This window comes from Dendrobates tinctorius, unplaced genomic scaffold (assembly GCF_039654945.1).
Source record: "Dendrobates tinctorius isolate UK_male_01 unplaced genomic scaffold, ASM3965494v1 ptg000003l, whole genome shotgun sequence".
In the NCBI taxonomy this organism is placed as follows: Eukaryota; Metazoa; Chordata; class Amphibia; order Anura; family Dendrobatidae; genus Dendrobates; species Dendrobates tinctorius.
In genome coordinates this window covers 48131456-48159191 of record NW_027361671.1, presented here as the reverse complement: position 1 = coordinate 48159191, position 27736 = coordinate 48131456, and the positions used below count along the sequence as shown (strand labels likewise).

General features: G+C 43.7%; 1 protein-coding gene across 2 annotated transcripts in view; it reads right to left on the bottom strand.

Annotated features, from left to right (window-relative positions):
- CAMK4 (calcium/calmodulin dependent protein kinase IV) overlaps positions 1–27736 on the bottom strand; it is a 367942-nt gene that overhangs the window by 160752 nt on the left and 179454 nt on the right. For both annotated transcript variants that reach the window (XM_073549968.1, XM_073550046.1), the window contains exon 2: positions 18132–18210. In XM_073549968.1, the coding sequence (XP_073406069.1) occupies positions 18132–18210 (79 nt within the window). The remainder of the gene's footprint in view (positions 1–18131; positions 18211–27736) is intronic.

Here is a 27736-nt window from a genome sequence, read left to right as displayed (position 1 = left end):
TTTTTTATCCAGTCAAGATGGGGTGCAGAGTGTACATTAATGAGGAAAAAAAACGAAATTTTTTGAATTTACCAAATGGCTGCAATGAAACAAAGTGTAAAATTTAAAGGGGTCTGAATACTTTCCGTACCCAATGTACCTTAGCTAAAGATTGGTTGATGATTGAAAGATTTTTGAATGAACGTTTGTCTCTTTAATGATTGTTCTTCCAATTCAGCGTCCATATTTTACTTGTTATTGGCCATTTCAGAAGTTTAAAATTACTATAAATGTTCTATTATATGGTGCGAGTATCAACCTGTATAGAATGACAAATGATCTTTCATAGAATGATTGCTGGTTGGCTAAAAATTTCCAACACGGCTGACTTTGCTTCAATATCAATGAGGCATCAGTTTGCTAAAAAGATTGATAACTGTTAAATTAATCTACACAAAAATTCTCTGTTGTTGAAATCATCTATTTTCATCAACTTTAATTTTGATCTATGGTACCTTTACAGGAATCTTTCTATGTAATACTCAGAGTTCATTATATTAGATTTCTATAAATTAGGAAATATCTTGAGTGACATTACAGGCACCAAACCAGGGGTGCATTCTGGTGCCTATCTCTCCCCACACAGCCATACACATGAACGCTTGGCTGAGTGTTTATGTGATTTTAAAGGGGAGAGGGGAGAAAGCTGACGCCATACGGCACTGGTAAAGGCTTACTTCCAGATGAACAAAAGTATTGGGACTTATATCGACAGGTTCAACCGATTTCAATATAATATGTATGACATCCCTAAGGATGGACATATTGCCTTTGCAGTGCGTACAGACTGGTAGGCGTTAACATGTGGGTTGCAGTTTTGTCTCACTGAGATTTGGTTTGCTGAATTTCAGCACTATAGCTCCCATTCATCAATACCCTAATTTTTCACCATCAGTCTTGACGGAGAGGGAAAGTGGAGTGCGTGGTGTACACCTCTTAATGGATTAGGCGAGGAACAAAGTGGTGTGCACCCTTTGTGTTTGCTTAGACCACAAAACTTACTCCAGTCAGGAACTGAAGCAAAATTTGAGGCATAAAGAATGCTCCCGCTAGTCATGAATTTGACAAGCGAGTGCTGTCACGCTCCATCCCTCACCAGCTTTGCCCATGCCACGCCTGGAGAATCATAATGGCGGGTCAGTTTTAGCATTCAGTGAACATGGTAAAAAGCAACAAAAAAACAACTGTGATTGCACTTTTTTTGCCATTTCACCACACTTGGAATTTTTTTCTCGTTTTCCAGTACACAATATGTTAAAATCAATGATGTTGTTCAAAAGTAAAACTCATCCTGCAAAAAGCAAGCCATCACATGGTCATTTTGACCAAAAAAATAAAAAGTTATGGCTCTGTAAAGAAGGAGAGCAAAAAATGAAAATGCAAAAATAAAAATACCTCTGGTCATTAAGGGGTTAAAGCACATATAATGTAGGGTAGAGATACTCTTTATTTTTCCTTTCTTTTTAAATAACCATCAGTTAGCTATATAAATTATTATAAAAAGACAATTCAAAATGATTTCTGATAAAAAGAGAAATTGGGCACATAAAATACTAAACTGTTAAACATTGTCCATTATTTAATGTCCACCCTTAAAGGGAGTCTGTCACCATATTTGGCTTATCTACCGTAAACTGTTAATATGAGCATACTGGTTATAGACTCCAGAAAAAAAGTCCTACTTGTGTTTTTCATATCAGATGTATTGTTGCTGAGAAATCATCTTTTATCACTTTATATACATGACCTCTTCCAGGCTCTGGGGAGGATGTTTTCTGGAAGATTACTCTGCCTCCAGAGATTATTTTTACATGAAGGAGACGAATATACTCACTCGTTACTCGAGATTTCCTGAGGATGCTCGGGTGATCTCCGAGTATTTGGATGTGCTCGGAGATTTAGTTTCTGTCACCGTAGTGCATGATTTGCAGCTGCTAGACAGCCTGAATACATGTGTGGATTTCCTAACAAACAAGCAATCCCCACATGTATTCAGGCTGTCTAGCAGCCACAAATCATGCAGCTGCAGAGACAGAAACTAAATCTCCGAGCACGCCCAAACTACTCGGAGATCAGCATGCTTGGGAAATCTTGAGTAATGAGTATACTCACTCATCACTACAGGAGATATTAGCATTTATTTGCAATGGAAAAAGTATTGCTAATGGGCAAAGTAATTGTAATCCTACATGCAATGCTTGCAATCATTAGCCTTCAGCACTGGGGTTCTGTATTTTCTCTCTTTCTATATACCGGTATATATTTTTGTACATCTCCCACTGTTTGCATAGGTTTCCTCCGGGTTCTCCGGTTTCTTCTTACACTCCAAAAACATACTGATAAGGAATCTAGATTGTGAGCCCCAATGGGGACAGTGCCGATAATGTCTGTAAAGCGCTGTGGAATTAATGGCGCTATAGAAGTGAGTAAAATAAATAAATGAGTACCTGTAAAGCTACAAGTGGTTTACATGAGTATGGTGTAAGCATTTTAACAGCTTCAGATTTTTGTAGTACATCGTGAATATCGTTTGAACCTCTTGATAGGATTTGGGCTTGACAACTAAAGTTTTGTAATTGAACTACGGTATATAATTTATTACATTGCTATATGTATCAATTCAATAAATTATATTTTATTGTGCACCCATTCAGCTTCCATAGCCATGTAAAGAAAAGCTGCAGGAAACGCGTATATAGACGCATAAAGAAAATATAGAAATAACATTTCTCTGAACTCAAGAAAATCACCTGATTTCACCAAACACAAAGATTTCTCCATGAGAAACTATGGGATGATTTGTGCATCCAGTTTTGAAGGTTTTGCAGTATGTTGAAATAAAAGATTACTGAACGGCCAGATATTTGTGATGGGAGTCTCATACTTAGTGTAGGGGCCATCATATGGTGTTTAGGGGGGCTATGGTCACCATTAGAGTTGAGCGAAACGGGTCGAAAAATTTCAAAAGTCGCCGACTTTTGGCAAAGTCGGGTTTCATGAAACGAAATTCGACCCTAAAAAAACAAAAGTCGCTCAACACTAGTCACCATCATACTTTGTGCAGCGGGCTGTGGGGCCATTATACTGTGTGTGATTCTCTGTAGGGGCCATCCTATTGTGTATGAGGGACTGTGGGGTCCATCACACTGTATATATAGGGCTTGAAGGGGGACGTCATAAATTTTATGGGTGCTGTGGAGGCCAATTTACTGTGTAAAGAGGTATGTAGGGGCCATCGTACTGTGACTGTGTGTCTATTGTCCATTATTCAATGTATGGAGGTCTGCGGAGGTCATCATATTGTGTATGAGGAGGCCTGGGGGCATTCATACTGTGCATGAGGGGATGTATGGGCCATCTTACTATGTGGGAGGCTATATAGGAGGCTGTGGGGCATAAGCAAAAGGGGGGGATATTATTAAAAGAAGCAAGGGGCATTATTATTATTATTAGAGTTGAGCGACTTTTGTTTTTTTAGGGTCGAGTTTCGTTTCGTGAAACACGACTTTTCCAAAAGTCGGGTCGAGCAAGATCGGCCGATTATAGGGAAAAGTCGGGGTCGTCCCGAAACACGAAACCCAATGTAAGTCAATGGGGAATAAAAGTTGGCAGTGAGAGGAGGACAGGAAACACACCTACAGTGCCCATTTGAATGCCAAAAGCATCAATTCTTCTTACTTAAGCTTGTCATCCTTAATTAACTTCATAATACAAGTTACACACTGAAAAATGGGGGTTATTTGGCTAAAGTTGTGGGGGGGTAGGGCTGGCTCCAGGTTTTCATGTGCCCTGGGCGAAAGAGCGCCCCTTTAACACATACCACAACTCATCATGCTCTGATACGGCAGAGAAATAGCGGTATAGTACAATGAAAAATACTTCACTTTTTACATCTCATGACGAGGCCCATCTATTTCTCCATACAGAATCATTGGTCCCATATAATGTTTGAAACAGTATATGATGAGCTCCACATAATGCTACAGTATATGTTGGTCCCCATGGATGAAGCTCCACTGTCTTATGGGCCCAAATAGTGCTCCAAACATAATCGGCCCCATTTCTAATGCTCTAGTGTATAATGGGCCCTGTAAATGCTGCTCCAGTGTCTGATGTCCACCTTTGGAATGTTCCAGTGTATGGTGGGCCCCATCTATCATTCTCCAGAGTATAGTGCTCCCCAAAAATTGCTGTCCCAACATTGAAAACAATCAAATAAGTCTCCTCGCTAGGGAATCCCTGTACTAGTCTGGACTCCTCGTCGTCCCCATCTTCCATCTCACTGCACAGTATTTCAACCTTGCAAGTGCTGTGATCCTGAGCAAGCAGGGGGGGCCCACTCGTTGGCGACGGCACTGGCACAGGGCCCCTGATAGTACGGTGGTGTGTCTGATGGCGGGTGGGCCGAACCTGCACTTTCATCTGCAGCTTCCTCTTTGTCACCGTGTAAGATGGAACTGTATATGGGAAGGGTAACCTGAGTTTCATCAGGGTCAGATTCAGGCCGTGTAGCGTGCGAGGGGAATGTAGTGGTCTGGGTCAATGTACCAGCAGATTCATCGAGCAGTGGCTGGGCATCAGTGCACTTGTGTCGCCCCCAGGAGTACGGTCGCCACAGTGGCATTACCTTCCTCCTAGGGAGTGTGATGTCATGCTTGGGAGCAACGAAGGATCTCTCTAGCAGGTTAACTGATTGGGCGGCGTTATTCCCACGAGTCATGACCCACCAAACAGCGTTCATGAAGGCAAAGTGTTTGTTTTACGTGGGCAGTATGGTTGCAAAGCTGAACCTTAAAGGAATGTTCAGAAGGGCACCACCAGGAGTGGAGCCTACGGTTAAATTCGACTCCACCTGGGAAACCTCAACCATGCCAGCTACAGAACAGATGCACACATTGCAAGCTTAATTCCGTTAACGAACGAGACTCCGTCATGCCCCGCGGTCCGAGTCCGGCTTACTAGAGGGACACGTGAGGCTCTGGCACATGAGATTGGCCAATAACTGGTGTGTCATGCCCTTACATGTCCGTGGCTGCATGTGCGCTACACTGAAAAGGCCAGAGTTTGTCGCTTACAGGTGGAGATAACCCGCTGAACAACGTTAGTGATGGGGATCACTGATTACAATTATTAACCGCGAACGATGATTTCCCAGTAAGTGCAGGTCAACCGCAGTTCCGGAATTAGGCCTAACCGTCATTCCTGAAAAAATGAAAAACTTACGTGTGCAAACCACAGGTGCTGTAGCTTGCTTAACAGCTCGCCAGCTGTTCTCACGCCCAGTATGGATTACACGTGATTGCACAAAGGTGAGAAAGGGTACCGTATCCCCGGATAACATGTATGGATAGCGTACACATTCAAAATATATGTCTATACATCAGGAGGCAGGCTCAGACGCTGTTAGGCCCAGTATGGCTTGCACGTGATTGCACAAAGGTGAGAAAGGATACCGTATCCCCGGATAACATGTATGGATAGCGTACACATTCAAAATATATGTCTATACATCAGGAGGCAGGCTCAGACGGTGTCAGGCACAGTATGGATTTGACGGCCCAGACTACACAGCGGAGGAGCAGGGAGAGGTAAAGATTGCAAATGCTGGGGCCCTGCCCAAGCAAGGGGGGCCCACTTGTGGGCGTCGGTACTGGCACTGGGCCCCTCATAGTACGGCGGTGTGTCTGATGGCGGGTGTGCACCACCACCGTCAGAGTCACTTGATTGCACTATGAGGGACCCTGTGCCAGTGCCCGCGCCCAAGAGTCGGCCTACCCACCTGTCCAGGGCAACGGCACTCGCACGGTGTCGTGCGCTAGGTGGTGACCCCGGCCATGGGGGGGGGGGCAGCACAGTTAGGGAGTTTTAGAAAGTGGCATATGTTGATGTTGGACATTCAGCTGATGCAAAAGGCGAAATAGGTCAAGTCCCAGGAATAGGTGGACCAAAGCAAGCCATTTTTCTGTCACCCTATGTGTCATCAGGGGAATGTGGGACAAAATCCTTGGAAACCCATGCATGGTTCATTTTAATGAAGGTTAGATCATCCACATTTTGGGTTGACAGACGGGTCCTTTTTTCTGTCAGGATTGATCCAGCTGCACTGAAGACTCTTTCCGATAGCACACTTGCAGCTGGGCAAGCGAGCTCCTGTAAGGCATATTGTGCCAATTCAGGCCAGGTGTCCAGTTTAGCGGCCCAATAGTCAAAGGGGAATGACCTGTGTGGGAGAACATCGATATGGGAGGAAAAGTAGTTTGTAACCATAGTTGACAACTGCTGTCTCCTGTCACTTTCCATCGATGCAGTATTACCAGTTGTGTGAGTGGTACTTGAAAAATCAGTCCACAACATTGTCATGAAACCCCTGTCTCCAACGCCACTTCTGCTGTGTGCACCATGAACACCTCTGCCAAGCTGCCCCCGGCCGGTATGGCTCGTGTGAGAACCATCACCGCTGCTGTGTGCTGGGAATGCCTCAAGCAACCGATTTACCAGAGTTGCTTGTTTATTAGCCAATATTAGGTCAAGGTTCTCCTGTGGCATGATGTTTTGTAATTTGCCTTTATAGCGTGGATCCAGGATGCTGGCCAACCAGTAGTCGTCATCGTTCATCATTTTGGCAATGCGGGGGTCCCTTTTTAGGATCTGCAAGGCATAATCTGACATGTGGGCCAATGTTCCCGGTGTCAATGATGCACTGCGAGTGCTGGTTGGAGGAGCACTTTCTGGCAAATCCACATCCCTCCAGTCACGCACAAACCCTGTACCAGACCTTGCCACGCCAACATTTTCACTTGCCCCACGAGATGCATCCTCCTCCCCTAAGTAATCATCCCCATCATTATCCTCCTCCTCCTCTTCTTCCTCCACCTCATCCAGGAGAGGTCCCTGAGCAGACAATGGCTGAATGTCATCAAGGATTCCCTCCTCCTCTTCCTCCTCATCAACATTGGCTGCAGACGCCTGCTCCTTAAGGTGCGTCAAAGTTTGCAAGAGCAGACGCATAAGTGGGATGCTCATGCTTAGGGTGGCGTCATCTGCGCTTACCAGCCGTGTGCATTCCTCAAAACACTGAAGGACTTTACAGAGGTCTTTCAGCTTCGACCACTGCACACCTGTCAACTCCATGTCTGCTCTCAAAGTGCCTGGCCGTGTATCCTCCCACAAATGCATTATGGCCTGCCTCTGCTCGCACAGCCGCTCCACCATGTGCAGGGTGGAGTTCCACCTTGTTGCAATGTCGATAATGAGGCGGTGGTTGGGAAGGTGGAGCAATCGCTGCAGCTTCTGCATACGAACGGAGTGTACAGGCGACCGGCGGATGTGCGCGCACAGTCTTCGAACCTTCTGGAGCAGGGCTGTTAACTCCGGATAATTTTTGAGGAAGCACTGCACCACCAGGTTCAAGGTGTGAGCCAAGCAAGGTATGTGGCTGAGTTTTGAAAGGGCTATGGCTGCCACAAAATTACGGCCGTTATCACTAACTACCTTGCCTGCCTCAAGATGTACACTGCCCAGCCATGACTCAGTTTGTCGCTTCAAGTACTCGGCCAGCACCTCGGCGGTGTGTCTGTCGCCCAAACACATCATCTGCAACACAGCCTGCTGAAGTTTTCCACTAGCTGCTCGATAGGGGGACACATCGTGTGCAACAGTGGCAGCTGCAGATGGAGTGCTCGTACGACTGCGCTCTGTGGACGAGCTTTCGCTTCTGGAGGAGGAGGAGGAGGAGGGTCGAACGCCTACAGCCAACTGTTTCCTATACCGTGGGCTAGGCAGCACTGTCCCACCACCGCTGTCCCCTGTGGACCCTGCATCCACCACATTAACCCAGTGCACAGTGATGGACACGTAACGGCCCTGGCCATGCCGACTGGACCATGCATCAGTTGTGAGGTGCACCTTTCCACTCACTGACTGCTTGAGTGCATGGACAATGCGGTCTTTTACATGATGGTGGAGGGCTGGGATGGCTTTGCGAGAGAAGAAGTGGCGACTGGGTAGGTCATAGCGTGGTACTACATAGGCCATGAGTTCACGGAAAGCTGCGCTTTCCACCAACCGATAGGGCATCATCTCAAACGAGATTAGTTTGGCAATGTGGGCGTTCAAACCCAGTGTACGCGGATGAGAGACTGAGTACTTTCTTGACCTACTCATAGTGTCTGGGAGGGTGAGCTGGACTTGAGAGCTGCATATGGTGGAAGTAGCGGTGGACAGGGCGGACTGAGAGAGGGTTGATGATGGTGATGGAGTTGGTGTTCTTTCTGATGACCTAGATTCAGTATTTCGTTGATATAACAGTGGGATTCCCTGACTGCTGTGGCCTTGCAACGACACCTCAACATTTGCTGCTGTGCTAACCGGTGGGCTTACAGTGGGGGAAACAATGTAGTGTTGCTGACTACCTTCTTTGTGATCAGTTGCACATGTGGCACTTGAGGTTTGGTGTTGTGTCCACGATTGCAAGTGCATGCTGGTTAAATGTCTAAGCATGCAACTGGTATTCAAATTTTTCAGATTTTTCCCTCGGCTAAAGGTCTTTGCGCACTTCTTACAGATAACCTTGGCCTGATCATGAGGATTTTGTTCAAAAAAGTGCCACACTGCACTCTTCCTACTTTGGCAGACATTTTGCGGCCTAGCACGCTGTGATATTTTGACCCTCTGGACAAGCTGTCCAGCAACTCTTTTGATTTTTGGAACCTGTCTTTGGAGTGCTCCGGGCCTGCCAGATAACAGCTGTTGCGATGTCTGCTGTGGATGCTCCTCATCTGAGCTATTGGAAGCAGCACCCTCTTCCCCCAATGGATGCCAATCTGGGTCAACAACTGGGTCATCCATCACCTCCTCTTCAATGTCATGTGCACCTTCCTCTGTGTCACCGTGTATGGTGGTATAGTGTGCGGGAAGGGGCACCTGAGTCTCATCAGGGTCAGAATCTGGCTCTGTACACTGCGAGGACAATGTAGTGCTCTGAGTGAATGTACCAGCAGAATCATCTATCAGCGGCTGTGCATCAGTGCACTCCATGTCAGATTCATCTTGGCCTGGGTAATTCACCATTTGACTTGATAATCCAGGCATGGTATATGAAAACAGCTCCATGGAGTAATCAGTAGTATGGCCTGCGTCATCCTTCAATCTTGGTTGGGGTGAAGGACACAAGGAAAGGTGTGGTTCATGAACATGAGCCTCCAATGACGACTCAGTGCTTTTATTTTTTACAACTTCAGAAGAGGAGGCGATAGAGCTGGAGGCTGAGTCAGCAATGTAAGACAAAACTTTTTTCTGAAGCTCTGGCTTTAAAAGCGGTTTGCCAACTCCTAGAAAACTAAGCCTTCGAGGCCTTGTGGAGCCAGACGATGACGCAGGCTCAACACCTCCTTCATTCGGTCCTATTTTGCTTTTGCCACTACCATCAGATCCACCACCAACACCATCATTACCAGCTGCCAACCCCCGCCCAATTCCACGGCCTCTTCCACCAGCCTTCCTCATTTTTGGTAGAAATGTAGACAAAATCCAACAAACTATATAGTAATGTAAAACAAGGTACAAGGTGTCTATAGGACAGGGGAGATTTTGAATTTCTGCAGACACTTGTGGACACTGGACACTTTTGGATTGTGTGAGGCCCACTGAATATCAGAGCGCTATGTCACAGGCTCGATGCCACAGGTGTGAAAAAAGTGACTACAGGATAAGGGAGATTTTGAATCTCTGCACACACAAGTGGACACTGGACACTTTTGGATTGTGTGAGGCGCACTGAATATCAGAGCGCTATGTCACAGGCTCGATGGCACAGGTGTGAAAAAAGTGACTACAGGACTGAAGTTGCTGACAACTTTATCTTCCAAAAGGTAAGGGAGAAAACAAGGGGAACTGCTACCTTGGATCTAATCCTTATAAACAGGGAGGAAATGGTTGAGGAGGTAAAAGTGGCTGGGACCCTAGGAGGTAGCGACCATGCTATTTTAGAATTTTGGATAACTAGAGGCGGAAGACCTGTGAAGACTCAGACGTCAAGGTTAGATTTCAGAAAGGCAGATTTTAAGGGATTCAGAAAGAGAATTGGAGGGATCCAATGGCTGGATATCCTTAAAGACAAAAATGTCCAGGAAGGATGGGAAATCTTGAAAAATGAAATTCTCAAAGCACAGTTGTTAACAATTCCGAAAAGAGGGAAGAATAGGAAGCATTTAAGGAAACCAGGATGGATGAACACAGAACTTAAGCACATGCTAAAAAGGAAGAAAAAAATGTTTATAAAATGGAAAGAGGGAGGCATATCTAAAGAAGAATATAATGCTGTCTGCAGAACCTGCAGGGCACAAATCAGATTATCTAAAGCTGAAAATGAATTGAGGCTTGCAAGAGATGTCAAAAGCAATAATAAAGGATTTTGGGGATATGTCAAAAGTAAAAGAAAAGTCAAAGATGCTATAGGATTTTTACAGGATGAAAATGATGAATTGGTAAGACAGGATGTTGAGAAGGCTGAACTTTTAAATTCCTATTTTGCATCTGTTTTCTCTCAGAAAGGAAATGTAACATCAACTGTTATTCACTGTCCTATTAAGGGAATAGAAGAATCCAGGATATCTATAAACAGAAAGATAGTGAGGAAACACTTAGCTAGCCTAAATGAATTCAAGTCTCCAGGTCCAGATGAATTACACCCCAGAGTACTGAAGGAGATAGCAGAAGAAATTTTTGAACCCCTCTCTATAATCTTTGAAAATTCTTGGAGAACAGGAGAAGTGCCAGAAGACTGGAGAAGAGCAAATGTTGTTCCTATCTTCAAAAAGGGGAAGAAGGTGGACCCAGGTAACTATAGGCCGGTGAGTCTGACTTCTATACCAGGAAAGATCTTTGAACAAATTATTAAACAACATGTATGTCAATACCTGGATAAGAATGAAGTGATTAAACAGAGTCAGCATGGGTTTGTAACTAATAAGTCATGTCAGACTAACTTAATTTCCTTCTATGACGGTATCACTGATTGGGTGGATCAAGGAAATGCTGTAGATATAGTATATCTTGACTTCAGCAAAGCATTTGACAAAGTCTCTCATACAATCCTTATTGAAAAAATGATTAAGTATGGAATGGACAAGGCAACTGTTAGGTGGATTCATAACTGGCTTAGTGATCGGACCCAAAGAGTGGTCGTAAATGGCTGCACATCCAGTTGGAAGAATGTCTCAAGTGGGGTACCACAGGGCTCTGTCCTGGGCCCTGTATTGTTCAACATCTTTATCAACGATTTAGATGAAGGAATTGAGGGTAAACTGATTAAATTTGCTGATGACACAAAGCTAGGAGGGATAGCTAATACTAGAGAAGAGAGAGAGAGGATTCAAAAAGATTTAAATAAACTGGAGAAGTGGGCAGCAACTAACAGAATGGTTTTTAACAGGGAGAAATGCAAAGTACTACATCTGGGCAATAAAAATGGAAAAAGCATATATAGAATGGGAGGAATAGGGCTAAGTGACAGCACATGTGAAAAAGACTTGGGTATACTAATAGATCACAGACTGAATATGAGTCAACAGTGTGATGCAGCAGCAAAAAAGGCAAATGCAATTCTAGGATGTATTAACAGAAGCATACAGTCTAGATCACGTGAAGTCATTATTTCCCTCTACTCCTCTTTGGTCAGACCTCATCTGGAATATTGTGTCCAGTTTTGGGCACCACATTTTAAAAAAGACATCAACAAACTGGAGCAAGTTCAGAAAAGAGCGACCAGAATGGTGACCGGTCTGCAAACCCTGTCTTATGAGGAAAGGTTGCAGGATTTGGGAATGTTTAGTCTGCAAAAGAGAAGACTGAGAGGAGACTTAATAGCTGTCTACAAATATCTAAAGGGCTGTCACATTGTAGAAGGATCAACTTTATTCTCATTTGCACAAGGAAAGACTAGAAGCAATGGGATGAAACTGAATGGGAGGAGACACAGATTAGATATTAGAAAAAACTTTTTGACAGTTAGAGTGATCAATGAGTGGAACAGGCTGCCACGAGAAGTGGTGAGTTCTCCTTCAATGGAAGTCTTCAAACAGAGGCTGGACAGACATCTGACTGGGATGATTTAGCGAATCCTGCTTTGAGCAGGGGGTTGGACCAGATGGCCCAGGAGGTCCCTTCCAACTCTACGATTCTATGATTCTATGATTCTAAGGGAGATTTTGAATTTCTGCACACACTAATGGACACTGGACACTTTTGGATTGTGTGAGGCCCACTGAATATCAGAGCGCTATGTCACAGGCTCGATGGCACAGGTGTGAAAAAGGTGACTACAGGATAAGGGAGATTTTGAATTTCTGCACATACTAGTGGACACTGGACACTTTTGGATTGTGTGAGACCCACTGAATATCAGAGCGCTATGTCACAGGCTCGATGGCACAGGTGTGAAAAAAGTGACTACAGGATAAGGGAGATTTTGAATTTCTGCACACACTAGTGGACACTGGACACTTTTGGATTGTGTGAGGCCCACTGAATATCAGAGCGCTATGTCACAGGCTCGATGGCACAGGTGTGAAAAAAGTGACTACAGGATAAGGGAGATTTTGAATTTCTGCACACACTAGTGGACACTGGACACTTTTGGATTGTGTGAGGCCCACTGAATATCAGAGCGCTATGTCACAGGCAGAAATTGGCTAGTGTATCACAAACTACAAGGTGTATGTAGAATTGGGCAGAATAGGAATCTCCCTAGAGTGTAGGTCTGTAAGAACGGAACAAGTCCTCCACTTATCCTTCCACAGTGACACACAGATAGCTTCACTGTGGCCGTGATAACAGCCGTTACACGGTACTGAGAGGAGCGTGCACGTACACGGCTGTCCGGTGTACGTAAAATTGTCAAGCTCCGTGTTTTTTAAGTATACGGACTGACACACGCTGTCTCTCTATAGTTTTGAATGTGATCAAACAGCAAATATATTTAACTGTTTGAAAGCTAGACAAAACTAGTAGATGCAGGTCTGTAAGAACGGAACATGTCCTCGACTTATTCTCACAGAGTGACACACAGATAGCTTCACTGTGGCTGTGATAACAGCCGTTACACGGTACTGTGTGAGGAGCGTACACCGCTGTATGGTGTGAAAAAATGCACGCTCAGTACCTCAACAGGACAAAAAAAAAAATTGGGATTGCTTTTAAAAAAGCAGTTTGCAGAGCAGTGGGTAAACAGCAATGCAGCTGTCAGGAAGCCTTAGAAGGCAGCCTAACAACCAACACCGCTGATCCACCACAATATAGCCTCCCCTTGCACTGCACACACAGTGACTGGTGTGTTGTACAGGCAAAATCGCTAGCAGCAGAAGCAGTTTTTTTTTCTTCTTCCCTGCCTAACGCTCTCCCTAAAGAATCAGCAGCAGCAACCTCTCCCTATGCTAAGATCGGCAGAAGTAAGATGGCGGTCGGCGTGCACGCCCTTTTATAACCCCTGTGATGCCCACCAAAGCAAGCCAATCACTTGCATGCCCTTCTGAAAGATGGTGGTGACCCCTGCCTATGTCATCACGTTGCCCACAGTGTCCGTGGATCCTGATTGGCTGAAAAAGAGCGCAAAACAAACTTTTGAAACGCGACTTTGGCGCGTAAGTCGCCGACCTCGTGGCCGACCTCATCCTAGGGTCGGGTTTCGTTTCATGAAACCCGACTTTGCCAAAAGTCGGCGACTTTTGAAATTTTTCGACCCGTTTCGCTCAACTCTAATTATTATTATTATTATAAGCCAGCACAGAGCTGAATTATTAATAATAGAAAGCACAATAAAAACAGTATTATTGTGTAGAGGCAGAGAGGTGACATTATTGCTGTCTGGGGAACTGGTTCTAGAACTATATGGTTTGTGTAAAAGTGGGGGAATATGAGGAGGGTGAAGGAAATGCAGTAAACCAAAGACATCTGTGTGTTACATCTTGCATGGATGAGTTAAAGATGGAAGAATTGGTTAAAACGTTCTGGGCCAAATGGAAAAGCAGAGAGAAAATGAATGGCTAGGATCATCAAGAATGTCACAGAGTGACTGCACAGCATATACATACAGTAAATTTTCTGCAGATGTCTAGTGTAAAACAATATTATATGGTGATAATATCAGTGATGTTACGGTTGGTTTGATTAATTAACATTATGGGGGTATTAACAATATTGTATATGATAGTAATAATGTGGTAATGGACCAGATGGAGACAATAGGAATGAGAATGGCTCCAGAGAAGATATCACTGATAAAGTATTTTGGTATAAATGTTTATTTGTGATCCTGTCTGCATCTAATCAGTGCTGGGTTCCTGTATGGTTCCAGTCTGATGATGACTGGTAACAACAATTCCTAGGATTGCCTTTCCACTGCTAAAGAGAATCTGCCAGAATGATCAACCTTCTTAACTCCTCTATATGGGCATGGAGGTCTTAAGAGAGTTGAATAAAATTACACCTTTAAATGTGCTATACAATACCTTATTCCAGAAAGATCCATGTTTTTTCCTATATGTAAATGATCTGTTAAGATCTCTGGGCCGAACACAGATCTACATGAGAATCTGCATCCAAAGCTTTTTCTTTTTTATTGAATCAGGTGTTACCAGTGTGAACCAAGTAATACTGACACTTTGGTCTTACACAGCTCTGCAGTGAGAGCATAACTAACAAAGTACAGAAAAGCTAACATAATACAACAGAGCTAACCCAGTACAGCAAAAGTGAACTTTGTCTCACTGCAAACACAACAATCACATTTGCAGTCGTCTTAACATAGTAACATAGTTACTAAGGCCGAAAAAAGACATTAGTCCATTCAGTTCAGCCTATAAAATTCTGTCAGAATAAATCCCCAGATCTACGTCCTTCTAAAGAACCTAACAGTAACTGTAAGATACAATATTGTTAGGCTCCAGGAAGACATCCAGGCCTCTCTTGAACCATTCGACTGAGTTCGCCATTACCACCTCCTCAGACAGGGAATTCCAGATTCTCACTGCCCTAACAGTAAAGAATCATCTCCTATGTTGGTGGAAAAACCTTTTCTCCTCCAGACGCAGAGAATGCCCCCTTGTGACCGTCACCTTCCTTGGTATAAACAGATCCTCGGAGAGATATTTGTATTGTCTCCTTATATACTTATACATGGTTATTAGATCGCACCTCAGTCGTCTTTTTTCTAGACTAAATAATCCTAATTTTGCTAATCTCTCTGGGTATTGTAGTTCCCCCTTCCCCTTTATTAATTTTGCCCTCCTTTGTACTTGCTCTAGTTCCATGGTATCCTTCCTGAGCACCGGTGCCCAAAACTGTACACAGTACTCCATGTGCGGTCTAACCAGAGATTTGTACAGAGACAGTATAATGCTCTCATCATGTGTATCCAGACCTCTTTTAATGCACCCCATGATCCTGTTTGCCTTGGCAGCCGTTGCCTGGCACTGGCTGCTCCAGGTAAGTTTATCATTAACTAGGATCCGCAAGTCCTTCTCCATGTCAGATTTACCCTGTGGTTTACCATTCAGTGTGTAATGGTGATATTGATTCCATCTTCCCATGTGTATAACCTTACATTTATCATTGTTAAACTTCATCTGCCACCTTTCGGGCCAAGTTCCCAACTTATCCAGATCCATCTGTAGCAGAATACTATCTTCTCTTGTATTGACTGCTTTACATAGCTTTGTATCATCTGCAAATATCGATATTTTACTGTGCAAACCCTCTACCAGATCGTTAATAAATATGTTAAAGAGAATAGGTCCCAACACCGACCCCTGCGGTACCCCACTGGTCACAGCGACCCAGTTAGAGACTATACCATTTATAACCACCCTCTGCTTTCTATCACTAAGCCAGTTACTTACCCATTTACACACATTTTCCCCCTGACCCAGCATTCTCATCAGTATTGTCTGCTCTGCTGTACTGTCCTTCCCCAATGCTGGCTGCTTGTGAGGTGAAAGCTGAAGTACTATGAGAGGACATGCAGCTTCAAATATTTTTGTAATGAGACAAATACCACTCCTGCTGTACTGTGTTAGATCTGCTAGACTGTGTTAGCTCCACTGTACTGTAATAGTTCAGATCTCACTGCAGAGCTGTGTGTGATTACAAGCACAAAGTGTCAGTCATTACATGGTTCAAATTGGTATCATTCTTGTGCAGCTCTGTTTTTGGCCCATAGGTTTTAACAACTCATTTGCACTCAACTTTCTATCACTTGCATGCCCATATACATGGCTCAGGAGGATTGATCCTACTGAGAAAATTTCCATTAATACCAATTTGATACAATCTGATGATAGTGATATTTTCATGCACTAATGGTGGTTCTGATGTTGCATTTCTGTACTGATGATAGGTCTGGTGATATATTCATGATGGTTGTTCTGACGCTAATTCCATGTACTAGTGATTGCTCTAGTGCTGTATTCAAGTACAGATGGTTGTTCTGATGCTATATTCATGTACTGATGATCATTCTGGTATTGTGTTTATGGTGGTTCTGAGGTTGTATTCCTGTACTCATGGTGGTTCTTGTTCTCCATTCCTTCAGAGATAGTAATTTGTCTTCTATATGTTAATACTGAGGTATTGCAGAATATAGTGTAAGCAATCAGACTATAGCATGTTCATGCCTCCTAAAGTGACTAAGAATTAATTAATGAGTACTGTAAAAGCAAAACCCAAAAAACAATTACAGAAAAACATTTGTTCACTGCAGATTTAAATTACACTGCTGGGAGGGGTGGCATTTCAATTTTTGACCTCATACAGCATAAATGTCTATAATCTAATTATTTTACTAATTGTTTAAAAGATAACACTGAGTTGATGCTGTCAGATATCAAGATAAGCAATGTCCACACTTTAGAAATGGTTTCTTTGGCCATAAACTAAAGGCCCTTTTACATTTAGCGATGCACCAGCGATCCGACCAGCGATCCGACCCGGTCAGGATCGCTGGTGCATCGCTAAATGATCGCTAGTGAGCTTTCATACAGTAAGACCTCACTGCGATGCAGCAGCGACGCAGCGGACGATACTTACCATTCACACACAGCGATGAAGACGTCCTCCCACCCGCCTCCATGCGTCGCTCGTCGTCACAGCAGGAAGTCTCAGCAGGAAGCGCCCGACGAGAAATGGAGCCGGACATTCTCGCGCGATCAGTGATGGACAGCGGGGGAGCCGGTCGGAGGTAAGTATCACACATAGCGATATCGCTAGCAATATCGCTATAACGTCACAAAACCAGTGACGTTTTAGCGATATTGCTAGCGATATCGCTTAGTGTAAAACCCCCTTTAAGTGTAGTGTAGCTTTGAATAACATCAATCCTTTTAACTCATTATAGCCATGAATAGCAAAGATTTCCCATAGTGACTTTACTGTAATGACGGAGGTGCAATTTAATGCAAGGGCTTTCCCATCAAAATAACTTCTTTAATATTTTGCAATTGGGCAGAATATGGTTTTTGCTGGGTAAATTTCGTGAATCAGTAACAGATCTTACATTAAAGGGAACCTGTCATGCAAAAAAAACCACTATTAATCTGAAGATATGGGCTTAACCTGCAGGTTAAAAGAGTTCTGAACCTTCTCAGAGCCAGCACTTAGACGAGGAGGAAATGAACTTCATTCCTCTCAGTAACATTCCGGTTTTAGTCACGGGAGAGGTGACGGCGCGGGTTCAGTCACCACTCTGTGTATAGCCGCCATGCTGACTAAGCTCGTGACCAAAACCAAAATGCTACCGGAAGGAATAAAGTTAATTTCCTCCCAGCAGCATTGGTCTAAGAGCCGGCCACGGGCAGGTTCAGAACGTCATTGACCTGCACACTAATTCCATAGCAGCAGGTTAATGGCATTATTTCATGTGACAGGTTCCCTTTAATAACAAGTTCTAGACCATCAGAACATTTTTGAGTTTGACAAAAAGGTTCAGTTACATTTACCATTTGCCTTGAATAATCATAATATGAATAGTATTTAATTTCTTTATTAAAAAACTTGCTTTCATCATTTAAAGAAAATCATTATGTTTAAATGTGTCAACTCACTGTTTTCTTCAACATTTTGACTGCATAAGGCTTCTGAGTTCCCTTTTGCCTGCATCTGTACACAACCGATGTTGCACCTCTAAAAGAAAAAGGAGTAAACTATTATAACTTAGTGATACAAAGGTAACAGGTTATAAACTAGTTCAGTTGGTGAAAACAATTTTTAACATTTATTTTCTTTGTTCAGCATTTCTTGAAGGTCAAAGAGTGACAGGGCAATATCATTTTTCTGAATTGTAAAAAATTCAAAATTCATGCAGAAATGAAAATTAATAATGTGAAGAGGCCGACACAAGTAATTTGCAAGGAATTATCTGGATATTTAATACCCTATCCCAACAAATATAGATTTAATTGAATTGAGACTCTCTCCTTCTATCCTACTAACATAACTCACTTCTCTATGGCAGAGCAGAACCATTCACTTATCATCAATCACTAAGTAACATTACATCCCTTAGTTCTTCCGATGTTTACGGCAGGGACCTGGAGAGCAGGCTAAGGAAAGTTCGGTTAAGACATCATCAGCTAGGTAGGGGTGAAAATTAACAGTGGAGTGGTGAGAACATGGTGGTTGGAGATGTTGTTAGATGGTGACAGTTGGATTTGAGTGTTGGAATTATACAGCTGCAGGAAAAGGTACTATTTTTGGCTAGAGAATGAGAGAGATCACTTCAGTGTGTAAGGGAGTTTTACATCCAAAGTTTTTTTTCCCCTCTTTTTGTGCTACTTATAGCGCATCTTTGAGGTTGGCCATAATTTAATGGAATGTTAAGGGGCAAAAAGAAGAGTACTGGAGCTTGGTGGCTGGCAAGTGCAAGGAGTTAGGAGTTGTACCTTGAGGCATAAGTGCTGTTCCTCAGGTTTGCCGTAAGTATAAATAAGACAGGCAGTACTAGGTGCACAGTACAGTCAGTAAGGAGGAGAATTACCCTTCTGGGTGGAGAATGCCAGTTAGCAATGGTTGCTGGACTGAGCAGGTGGTTCTGTCCCCTGTACCCAGGCCTTCAAATGGACTGGCACTGGCTCAGATTAGTGTGACTGATGCTGTTACAATGCCACGTGCTGGCATGGAAAGACCATGCAGCAGTTGGGCTAGATTGTATGCTATTCCAGCACCAAGTGCTTTTTGTAAGGGGCATTTTAGTAGTCTCATCTGTCTCTTTTTCACTGCAGGTTCAAGGCTGTGTGCGATTTCAACCTACAGACGTGATGAGATAGGTGGTCGGTCTTAGTCATCAGTCAGTGAACAAGTGGCATCACCTGAATGACTGACTCACAGATTGACGATTTTGGAACCTGGGTGGATGGGGTTGCCAGTATCTTGCAGCAAACGGCCTCTCTGTGAGTTACGAGCTTTCATGACTTCAGGCACATATATAATGCATGAAGGAGAGTTAGTTAGAACTAGAGAAGGTTAGGTTATAATCCAAGGACTTATTGGGGAAGTTAGTGGGCTCAGGTAGTTGTTCAGGTTTTTTTTTTGAGGGTGCTCTGGGATTACAATGTGGCTGGCCTCTTGATACTTGGTCATTAAAAGTCTGGCACATTGCTGATCTGGCATGTTGCTTGGTTACATTGGCAAAAATGCAGACCACATTGCTGACATAGAGTTGAAATATACAATACAAAGGAACATCAAGATCTCTGGAGATGGACTTGTAACCTTGAAATTATTTATGTAAATAGAGGAAGGCACCGTGCTCACAGGAAGATTCACAGATGATAACGTAAAAGTGAAAGTCCTGCCTTTCACACATAAGCCAAGCGTGCAGGAGATGAAAATCTGCCACAGCAAGATACACTGATGAATGGTAAAGGACTTGTACAAACTTACCCTAGCTCTGCTGAATGAAGGTGCTGTGCTGATCCCAGTGAATGATCCACAGAAATGCTGGAAAACCAGGTGAGAAGCTGGGAGGATGTTGTGAATGAACTAGCTGACTGGGGTGCAAGTAATGAAGAGAGCTGGGCAGAGCCAGGATAGCTCCTGCCGGTAGCGTCCTGGATGCACAGCTGAGGGGGGCCAACACTGTCCTGCACTGACAGCGTGTGACGTCACAGGCTGAGGCTACGGTGATGAAGAAGCACGTTTTGCTTTGAAACGCGTAGGTTTTTGGCCCCAGCTAGGCTCCGTAGCCTCAGCCTGTGACGTCACACGCTGTCAGTGCAGGACAGTGTCGGCCCCCCTCAGCTGTGCATCCAGGACGCTACCGGCCGGAGCTATCCTGGCTCTGCCCAGCTCTCTTCATTACTTGCACCCCAGTCAGCTAGTTCATTCACTTCATCCTCCCAGCTTCTCACCTGGTTTTCCAGCATTTCTGTGGATCATTCACTGGGATCAGCACAGCACCTTCATTCAGCAGAGCTAGGGTAAGTTTGTACAAGTCCTTTACCATTCATCAGTGTATCTTGCTGTGGCAGATTTTCATCTCCTGCACGCTTGGTTTATGTGTGAAAGGTAGGACTTTCACTTTCACTTTTACGTTATCATCTGTGAATCCTCCTGTGAGCACGGTGCCTTCCTCTATTTACTTATTTAACCCTTTTTTGGCAGAACAAGCACAGCTTCTGTCTAGGCACCACCAGCCCTCCTTTTCTATTGGTAGCGCCGGTGTATATCTGTATACAAGTTTGAAATTATTTATATTTTTTAACAATTTTGGATTTCAAGTCCTCAGACAGTCCTCTGTTCTCCATGCTTAGTGTAGGACACACAGACACACAATGCAATGATTCAGTCAATACAACTCTTTTAATCTGGTTTCAGGTATGATTTTCAAATTGCCCACCCCTTTTAATTGCCGCAGGTAAGTTTGAACGAGCATCACATGCTTGAAACAAAGGTTTTTACTCACAATTTTGGAAAGGTGTCGACAATTTTGTAGTGCCCATTTTTGGGGTTTTGTGTGAAATGATGTCCAACTTGTTTTTTCTCTGCTTTTTTTGTGTCGTTCTTATATACCCAAAGGAAATACACATGTGTGTAACAAAACCTGAAATTGCAATAATTTTCTTGGAAAAATACTTCATTTTCTGGCGCAATTTTAAGGGTGCGAACATTTTCAGCCATGACTTTATGCAATATATACAATGACCTTAGCATATGTGTGGCGCCCCCAGGAGTATGGCCGCCACAGTGGCTTTGCCTTCCTCCAGGGGAGGGTAATGCCAGACTTGGAGGCAATGATGGGTCTCTCTCGCAGTCAATCCATACATGCAACACAGTTCCACTCCAGGCCAGCAGGGGGAACTCTGAACCAGGATGAAGGGGAGGGGTGCCCTCTGAGGGCCAAGAGGAAGGAGTGGTTAGTTAGTCTGCGGAGGGTAAAGTGTGCAGACGTGTAGAGAGAAGCTGGAGGTTGAGCTAGGAAGGAGAGCTCCCTCAGCTTGAGAGCGCACGAACTGGAGCCTGGTCTCCACGGCTGTACGGATACTAAAGGTCCTACAGCAGATACCAGAGGAGTAGGAGGCTGTAAATGCCCGACTCCCATCTAAGACTTGAGGCACAACAGCAGCTTGGATAGAGAGCCAGGACTAGAGAAAGGAGTCCCTGAGAGAGGCTACAGCTGTCTGCCGTGCAAGTGAGGTTCTTGGGAACATCTGACAGGAGAAACTCTAGAGTAACTAAGTACTGGAGTGCTTCACACCACAAGTCGCTAGGAAGGAGACTGCACAGCCCATCTGTGAGAGAGAATCCCTGAGTTGCTTCCAGGCTAGTCTGCTCCAATACCATCTGTAATCAGGACCCTGGACTGCAATTATCAAGTAAAGGTGCAGAAATTGCACCCCGCTGTGTCTTGTCTGCTTCCTACCCTTATGGTACTGCTACATCACCGTGCCAACCACCGCTACACTGCCCTGGGACATTAGCCCTGCCTGTGGAGGGCTATACCATCACTTCTGCACCACACCATCTGTCCCAGCGGAGCTGTCTGCAGCGTCGGCTTAACATCTCCCTTGCCGAACACCACAGGTGGTGTCACGAACTATTCCATTCCATTAACTACAACCCCCATTACTTGGGCGCTCAGAGCCACGGACCGGGTCACTGCTGCTGTGACACATCCCACCGACACCGGCACGGTACCGAGTACCCCACAGCCCTGGGAGGGCGACCCATATGCTCATTAGACATTTTGATACAAAAAATAGGGTTGGGGCTAAACCTTGTGGCTAAGGCTAATTTTGTGTTATTTTGTAAAACAACATGAAGCTAAAGGGTTGGTCTGGCACCTAAAATTTTCCTTCTAAATATCGATCTTTACACCCTAACCACTTTTGTAATTAGCTTTAATACACAATACCCAACACTTCTCCCTATCTAATTTCTATATGTGTTTTTTACTTCATTTCCTGTGATGTTTCATTTACGAGGATCCTCAAACATGGCATCACAGGAGGCTGGGACTGCACTCACTCCCATCTATCACCCATCCTGGAACAGGATGCTAGGGATACAGCACTGCAGTTACTTACTACAGTTTCATCCCTCACCACCCTCTGAAGGCATCCTGGATCCATGGTCATAGTGATAGAATCCATGGGTGAGGTGTGTGCAGTGAGGGCACTTTGCTTCTATCTCCAACACCTCATCTTCTAACTGTGAAAGAAGACATCATCAGGAGGTGGACACCCCACAGCTTCTAGAACTGTTCTCAAATGAATCATCATCAGGGGACGGTGATATAAGCAGTGGGAGTGATACCAGCCATCCCTTTCTTTTACATTGAGCTAGTTGCTACCAGGAAGGTATGGTATCAGCTTGCTTCCCTTTCCTCCTTGAGAATGCATACACGTTAAGCCTTGGGGGAACCAGGAGAAATACAGCAGCTGTATATCTGGAGATATTATAGCTAACTGGACACCTTAAGCTGGAAATGTTTAGTACATATCATTTTAGGTATGGAAAGCGTTAACTAGCCAATTTGTAACCCTTTCAGATATCACTCCCACAAAGAATTTGTCCTGTTTAAACATATTCATGCACAGTTCTTGGAACAAGCGGTTCATTTCATTTTACCGCTGACAAGGAGTGGCTGCCAGTACTGACTACAGATAATACCTTGCTACGTCTGAGAGACAAATGACAAAGGCTAAAGGCACTTCTCATTACATCTTCCTCCCACTCGCCAGGAGAATAAACTTTTCTATTTTTATAAAGATTTAACCACAGTGCCAGATATGTCATGTAATGAGGTGACAACATTTCCAACATAACGCAGCTGAGAACATACGGTGGTTGCTCTAAAATACAATCGTACTGCAATTAGCGCGTCTTTTCCTTTCAGAAGTTGCTTCCCATTCACTGAGACACACTGTCGCTGCAGTGATACCAACGCCTACGCTCCATAAGCGCCATAAATCTCTCTCATTGTAAAAGATTGCAACTGGAATCACATGGCGGAATGGAGCAATATTGTCAAAAGTATACATAGATTGCCATTGTTTCCAATTCAATAAGTCTCACTAAGGAACAAGGGATCATACAGTCTGAAGTCGCCAAAATAAATCACAATATTCAGAAAATAAATGACACATAAAGTGGAATTTCTATGGTTAAATGGACTTGAGAATAGAAATATTTTACTTTTTTTACTATACTGTAAATATATTTTCTTAGACTGTACGATAAAAACAGATCTGTCACCAGGTTTCACAATACAAACAGGTCTCTTAAACCTGATGGAAGTTGTTCAATCCTTTTTGAAAGTTTAAATTAATTCTCCTCCCTCCTAGCCTGATTGACAGCTCCTCAGTGTCCCTTCTGTGGCTACAATCTCATACTGCACAGGTCAGTCAAATTGGGTACACAGAAAATGAATATTTAGCTGGTCTTATACTATGTTCATTTTAATTACAGTATTATACAGCCTATCTCGCATGGAGTTTCAAAGTAAGTACACCAACATCATCAGATCTTAGAAACCTTTTTAAGAAATGTATACAGGTTGTATTGTGAAATCTGGTGACAGATCAATAAACAATTTTGTTAATGATCTTTTTATTTCCAGATATACCTATCTATTCAATACCATCTTTAATTTAGAGCAAAGTATGGTTGGATCCAATGGTTTCTCAGTCCATTTGAGGCCTAGGCACAGACAGGTACGAGTCTTTTAGGTTAGGGTGTCAGCTAAAAAGGGGTTGCTTTCTCATTAGCTGATGGGTTTATATATTTTGATCAAATGTCTGCAAAGAACCTCATGTTTTTACAAGTGTAACAATAGCGGAATTCATGTACTGTATAGAATAGATAGTTGGAATTTAATTTTAAATATTCTAAATTATTCTATATATTTTTTCCCAAAACAATATTTCAGTATGCCCAACAACTCCTGTTCTATGAAATCTGCACACAGATAATTAAACATGTTCAACTTGACGTATTTCTCTAAACTGTGAGATTTTGTAATACTGCTAATACAGAAGACTATCCAAATAATGCACCCACATAAACTAAAGAACACTCAGGAAAGCTCTTTACAGGAATAAATATATATCCACCCTGAAAACATCCTCATAAGTCCTTGTTTAGCAAAAAGCAAATTTCATTACACGTTTTAGTAAACGACTCTCAAAGCGCGATCTATCACATTTTATATTTAGTCTTCTCTGTGTTCAAGAATCTCACTTACCAAACAGATCTGTCAAGTTGGAAATAATGATCCAGCTGCTTCATTATGAATATGCATATCTGTGAACTCAAATTGGTGCCGTTTACAAATGCACTGCTCTTACATGAACGCTCCCCATATAGCTTAAAAGACAAGTGCATATATACAGAGAAAAAAATCATCTACCTAAAGACAAAAAAAGAGCGCAGCATCAGCAAAAGTAAAAATAGAAAAGTGGGTGCAGAGCCCCCCAGGCAAAATAAAACCTTAGTAACATTCAAAAATAGAGCCCACACTCCAATGTAAAAAAAAAGAATCGTTTATTGACCCATTATGATGGCGAAGTTTCGTTCCATGTGTGGAACTTTCTCAAGCCAAAGAGAAAGCTCCACACTTGAGAAAGTTCCACACTTGAGAAAGTCCCACACTGTCAATGAACGATTCATTTTTTTTTACCTTGTAGTTCGGCCTCTATTTTTGAATATCTATCTGTATATCTAGGCACGATACTAGCTTTCCTGTGGGCTTGTTTTGAGTATTGCTTTTATTTAACTACTTCTGGACTGGTCATAGACTATAAACATCTGGACAGTGCACACATTACTCTCAGTGGTCCAAAAGGGGATCTTCTTCAGCACCAAAGAAAATAGTTAAAACTTAGTTTTTAATCATAGAGGATAACAAAATAGGAGAACATGCACATATTAAAAAGGAAAACTCATAATGCTAAGATTAAGGGTTTTTCTACCTCAAACGCTTAAAGGGAACCTGTCACCAGGTTTGGCCTATACGAGTTATGGCCGCCGCCTTTCAGGGCTGATATACAGCATTCTCTAATGTGGTGTATCTGCCCCCAACTCGACCTGTAAGAGAAGAAAAATATCTTTTATTATACTCACCTGCAGGGCAGTCTGGTCTGAGGGGTGTCGCTCTTCTTGGCCAAGCGCCTCCCATCTTCTTGCGATTTCGTCCTCCTTCTTGGTTCATGTGGATGACGCATCCCTACACTATCCACACAGTCTGCTCAGCATCAGGCTCCTGCGCAGGTGTACTTCTCTGCCCTATTGAGGGCAGAGCAAAGTCCTGCAGTGCGCAGGCGCTGGGCCTCTCTGACCATTACCAATGCCTGCACACTGTAGTACTTTGCTCTGCCCTCAACAGGGCAGATAAGTACGCCTGCGCAGGGGTGTGGTGCCAAGTAGACTGTTTGCATGATGCAGGGATGCGTCATTCACATGAAGCAAGAAGGAGGACGTCGAACGTAAGAAGATGGGAGGCGCCGGACCAAGAAGAGTGACATCCCTCGGACGGGAACACCCCATAGGTGAGTAGAATAAAAGGTCTTTTTCTTGTCTTCCAGGTCGGGTTAGGGGCAGATATGCAGCATTATAGAATGTTGTAGAAAAACCTTGAAAGGCGGTGGCCGAATCTCATATCGGCCAAACCAGGTGACAGGTTCCCCCTTTATGTATTATAAGTTTTCATTTATGCCATTAAAGCTACAGTATGTAAATTGGAATCCCAGACCAGTGAATAATCTGTGCACCAGACTCAGACCACACTGTCTACCCCAGAGGTCTCCTGGTATACTTATCTCTAACACATAAGTGGTAAGCTGAATTGATACTTTTTCTATTTTTCCACACATTACTCTGCAGTGACATTCTAAACATCAATGCAGTGTAAGCAGCTTGCACATCTGTTGTAGTGTGAAGCTGCTGCTACACACAGAATGTTAGGCATCAGATTCCTGGCACTGCACAGCGGGAATCCAGAGAAAGACATCCTGTGGTCTCCCATTCTCCTCTGACCACTCGGACTCCTGCTCAGCAATCACGGCGAACCAGGCATTCTTCTCAGACTCGTTCTGTGAGCCTGGATGTTGCTGCCACTTCTGGTGCAGCAATGGTAGCGCAACCTGCTTTGCAGGGAACCGCTCCAGAGGCTAAGTCCTCGTGCCGTGCTACTGGGCATGCCCGCAACGTGCCCTCTCACTGGAGAGCAGGGGTCACATGTGCAGGTCCTGTGTCGGATCTGATTGGTCCTTCCTAAAGTATTGGAAGGTCCTGGAAGCGCATAGCTATAAAAGCCCCGCATGGCGGCTCGGCCATGCGCTAGTGTAGCATATTATTCTGTGTGTGTATGGTGATGGATGCATGGACTGGTGTCTGACTCATTATGAAACCCCTACCCTCTGATATTACGAGTGGTGACTGAGTGTGCATAGTCAGCTCCAGGGTTGTGGCAAGCTACACGCCACTTGCTCCACGCCTACACTAGCGTCCGTCGGCACCCGGTCCTCGGTGCCGACGCTTGCGGCCTTAGCTGCCGCTGCACTGCAATACCAGCAGCTATTGGTGTTCGCGGCTGCGACGCCACACGCCGGCTCCTGTGACGTTAACAGGGCCAGCGTCTTTGCATATATTTTTGCCAAGCGACTCTATGTCTGAACAGAGCCGCTCCTAGCGTTCGGGTGACGTTAACCCGTGCGCACTACGACACCTTCTGGTGCATCTGCCATTGTCCAGCAGCGGTCTAGTCACCTACCGCACGGTGGACCCCGGGCGGCGAACGCACCTCCTATTATTTATATTTGGTGCGTTCCGCCGTCCCTAACACAGCCAGACTCCCCATAGAGAAGCAACATAGTATATTACCATGATTAACTGTAAAAAAAGACCTTAAATAAAATAAAACTAAAAAAAAAAAAATACTGCCAGTCTGAATCAATTTTTATATTCTTGACTCCATTGAAAAAAATATGTGAAATGCAGAAGAATCATTTATACGGAAAGTAGAACGCTATTTAAAATGTTTTTAGTGGTCTTTTACTGTCATAATAAAAAGTAACAAATAAAAAAATGAATAATAATTTTATTTACATTTTCTTCCAATATCCGCACAGAAATAAATATGGTAAGTAACAATGACAAAAATAAATTCCCATGTATTTGAGAAAAAAGGCAAAAATTATTTGAAAACCCGAAT